The following is a 4199-nucleotide window of genomic DNA, read 5'->3' as shown; positions in this document are numbered from 1 at the left end:
AACTCTCTGGTCCTGTGATGACATCAAGCCCCACAGATAACATGATGTGTATCAGTGACTCTGTTCATTTTCAGGGTCTTGGAGGCCACCTTGAATCCTATTGCACTGAGGTTATTCATGGATCAGTATGTGTACCAAACTGGGAATAAATACCAAATATAACATAAAAAAGAAGCTACGTCCCCTGCTCTCATGCCTTCTGACCAACTGTTCATGGTTATCATCAGCCACCATTCCAGCTGCCCTGGATCTTCAGCAGCATCTCCTCTTCACCGCTACCTTCAACCCAGGGTTGCTGAAGAGAATGACAATGGGGTGTATCACTGTGCACAGATGAACCACCACCTGCCACACCCAGTACCTGAATTCCTGAAAGAGTGTACTGCTGTCAGAACTAAGTATCAGGGTAAGAAAACAGGAGATGAAAAGGATGATGAAGGAGAGGAGGATGAGGAGAGCTTTCACGTGGGCCTGTGCTCTAACATCCCGAAGTCCCGAGGTCAAAAGAGTCTTCTTTGTGTGTTTCATCAAAGATACGAGGAGCAAAATCATGAAAATGCTAAAGATAGCAGTAGGGATTGTCCACATAATCATCTTTACGTAAAAGAAGTAGAATTTCTCTAATGAGACTCTTAAGCTATTCCCCGTGACATTCCAAGGTTGTTGGTCACTCTTTAGAAAGTTCTTATATATCAGATAATTGCCTATGAAACACAGGATACTAGTTAGGCTCGACATGCCCACAGCACTGAGTAGCATCCATGGTACCCACCCAGGCACCTTGAACTTTAGCCAGACAAAGACAGGGTGGGTTAAGGTTGAAATCTTCACACAATAGAAGAAGCCTAGCAAGGAGCAGAACCAGATGGTTACAGCAGTCAGGAAGTCCCACATTATATTTAGGAGCTGAATTACAGCGTTGTATGGGAAGACGGTTGGATTCAGGAAAACATAAATATTCTTACCTATCACCACCCATTGCAGACAGAAGCGACCAGCTGCTAGACTGATCAGCAACATATTATGAGCTGACAGTGTTCTCCGGAGCAACCATTTCATGCCCAGGGCTATAATGATAGATCCATTGCCTACCACTGCCACCAGGCACAGCAGAATTAAAGTGATAAATAAAGTGGTGACTGTCTTATCAACAGTCTGACATTCCAGAACTGTGTGACCTCTGCTCATTTCTCCCGTGGACATGGTGGGTCTCACAAAGGGCTACTGGTTGGTCCAAGAAGTATGTCCAATATGTTTGTCTCTCCACGTGCCTGAAGTGTAGACGTGAAGCCAGAGGTGAGGCTGCAGGCTCTCTGAGGGGGATGAAAAGGTTTCTTCTCTTCTGAACAGATGCAAATATTGCCAAGGCTGAGTTTCCAAAGGCCACCTGCCTGCCTGTGAATTTGCCTGCTCTCTTGCCTATCCCCTACCCATTGTCAGCATCAGTGTGAATAATGTATCAGGCCCTTGCAAATGGTGTCTCTTACATAGGCAGCTGCACTTCTCTAAGCTGATACCGAACACCACACACCTGGAGCTACTTGGTAATAAGATCTACAGAACATGAATCCTACTGAATAGCAGAGCTCATGTTCATGATGGGGGGTGATTGTTAGGTTCTCAACATTGTTCTAGATGCCCCCACAAGTGTTTAGTTCTGACAGCAACCCTATGAAAGAGGTGCAGTAAGAATATCCCTTTAGGCTCGGTGGTGGTGGCGCACGCCTTTAATCCCAGCACTCAGGAGGCAAAGGCAGGCTGATCTCTCTGAGATCGAGGTCAGCCTGATCTACAAGAACTAGTTCCAGGACAGGTAGGGCTGTTACACAGAGAAACCCTGTCTTGAAAAAAAAAAGAAAGAAAGAAGGAAGGAAGTGTAGTAATATGAGCAGCGGGGCTGCGTTCCCAGCACCCCGGCTGCCTGCACGGCTAGCTTATGCCCGAAATAACAACACACAAACTGTATTCATTTAAACACTGCTTGGCCCTTTAGCCCTAGCCCTTACTGGCTAATTCTGTTATCCCGATCAACCCATCTCTAAAAATCTCTGAGCACCGGTCTTACCGGGAAAGGTTCAGCATGTCTAACCTGGCGGCTTGCTTCATGGCATGTGTCTGCCCAGGAGCGGGGCATGGCATCTCTCTCAGGCGAATGCTCCTGAGAGGAGAGCTGTGGAGTCTGAGCTCACTTCCTCTTCCTCCCAGCGTTCTGTTCTGTTTACTCCACCTACCTATGTTCTAACCAATAAAATGGGCCAAGGCAGTTCCTTTATTAGCCAATGACCTTCCTCCATCAAGGAAGGAAAAAAGGAAGGAAGGAAGGAAGGAAGGAAGGAAGGAAAAGAAAAGAAAAATAACCCTTTTACATAGAGTCAGAAACTGATTCAAACTTCTCTCCTGAGAGAGCTTACTTAGCTGTAATCAGCTGAGGATTCAGCATCCCAGAATAGAGCAGGAGAGACAGTTACACAGAATGAAGAGGAAATTTCTCAAAAAAAAAAAATAGATAATGTTCTCTCAGCAGTGACTTTCACAATGGTGTCTCAACAAGAGAGCTGTAAACCAATGGAACAGGCAGTGAGCAGCCTGCTCAGAGGCAGCTTCAACCCAAGTCCCACTTCTCACTGTGAGTGTCTGATTATGCCAGGGAGCCCCTGTTTCTTTATGCCCCTCTCTAGCATGTGAAAAGTTCTCATTCTAGTATACAGACTTTCCTTGCTGGATATGGCTGTGTAAAGACATCAAGGGTGATTCCATAGATAAAAGAAGTGAAGCCTCAAGTAATACTGTTTCTAGGACCAGTGCCTCTCACCACAGTTAGCAACATTACTCACCCCTCTAACTTCTTCTACCTTAGCAACTGTGGATTCTATTTAGATCCGCATTCTTTTGCCCATTAAAGCTTTAGGAGAGTAGAGTGGCTCAAGGTAACTGCTTGCCAACAAGCCTGGAGACCCGAGTTCCTTCCCTGGAAACCACACAAGCCTGGAGACCCGAGTTCCTTCCCTGGAAACCACACAAGCCTGGAGACCCGAGTTCCTTCCCTGGAAACCACACAAGCCTGGAGACCCGAGTTCCTTCCCTGGAAACCACACAAGCCTGGAGACCCGAGTTCCTTCCCTGGAAACCACACAAGCCTGGAGACCCGAGTTCCTTCCCTGGAAACCACACAAGCCTGGAGACCCGAGTTCCTTCCCTGGAAACCACACAAGCCTGGAGACCCGAGTTCCTTCCCTGGAAACCACACAAGCCTGGAGACCCGAGTTCCTTCCCTGGAAACCACACAAAGGTGAAAGGAGAGAACCAGCTCCACGAAGCTGTCTTCTGGTCTCCACATAGGACACCTTGCTGAGAGCATGGGCGCACACATATACACAAACAAATAAAAACATTAAATTTAAAAAAAAAGATTACCAGGCCGGGGAAATGGCTCAGGAAGTGCTTGCCCCACAAGTATGAAGATCTGAACTTTCTCCGCAGCAACCATGGAAAACTCTAAGATTTAATGAGAACCTGCAATCTGCCTGCTGGGTATGGGAGACACAAGGAATTCTGGGATTGGTCACCAGCCTTGTCGGGGATGGGTTGAACTCCTTGTTCAGGAAGAGATCCTATCTCAAGGGTAAAGGAAGGAAGGCACACAAAATTAGCACAGTGATTCTACCTTCCTGTGAAAATGCCACTTCCCAGGGAACAGCGTTCCAAACTTTCTTCTGTGTCTGGTTTCCTTGACTGACTCTTGACTGTTTTCTACTGGAACCTGGAAAAATGAGGCAGACTGGGTCTTTGTTTTTTTTTAAATTTATTTAATTATTAAAGATTTCTGTCTCTTCCCCACCACCGCCTCCCATTTCCCTCCCCCTCCCCCAATTAAGTCCCCCCCCCCAGACCGAAAAGCAATCAGGGTTCCCTGTCCTGTGGGAAGTCCAAGGAACCCCGTCCAAATCAGGAGCAGAAGGAGAGAGAGCACGAGCAAGGAACTCAGGACCGTGAGGGGTATACCCACACACTGAGACAATGGGGATGTTCTACTGGGAACTCACCAAGACCAGCTGGCCTGGGTCTGGAAAAGCCTGGGATAAAACCAGACTCTCTGAATAGCGGACAATGAGGACTACTGAGAACTCAAGAACAATGGCAATGGATTTTTGATCCTACTGCACGCACTGGCTTTGTGGGAGCCTAGGCAGTTTGGATGC

At 47.2% G+C, this 4199-nt stretch overlaps 1 protein-coding gene across 1 annotated transcript; it reads right to left on the bottom strand.

Annotated features, from left to right (window-relative positions):
• Nucleotides 1-252: 252 nt before the first annotated feature.
• Nucleotides 253-2827, bottom strand: Tas2r60 (taste 2 receptor member 60). The gene is made up of 2 exons (XM_041635142.1): nucleotides 2813-2827; nucleotides 253-1221 (listed from the first exon to the last, which is right to left on the bottom strand). The coding sequence occupies exons 1-2, from the start codon at nucleotides 2825-2827 to the stop codon at nucleotides 253-255; spliced, it is 984 nt and encodes a 327-aa protein (XP_041491076.1).
• Nucleotides 2828-4199: the final 1372 nt, after the last annotated feature.

This window comes from Microtus oregoni, unplaced genomic scaffold (assembly GCF_018167655.1).
Source record: "Microtus oregoni isolate MIOR12 unplaced genomic scaffold, Mior012 000046F_ref0000063, whole genome shotgun sequence".
NCBI classification, from domain to species: domain Eukaryota; kingdom Metazoa; phylum Chordata; class Mammalia; order Rodentia; family Cricetidae; genus Microtus; species Microtus oregoni.
The sequence above is the reverse complement of the archived record's forward strand: the minus strand, read 5'-3'. Positions and strand labels throughout refer to the sequence as shown.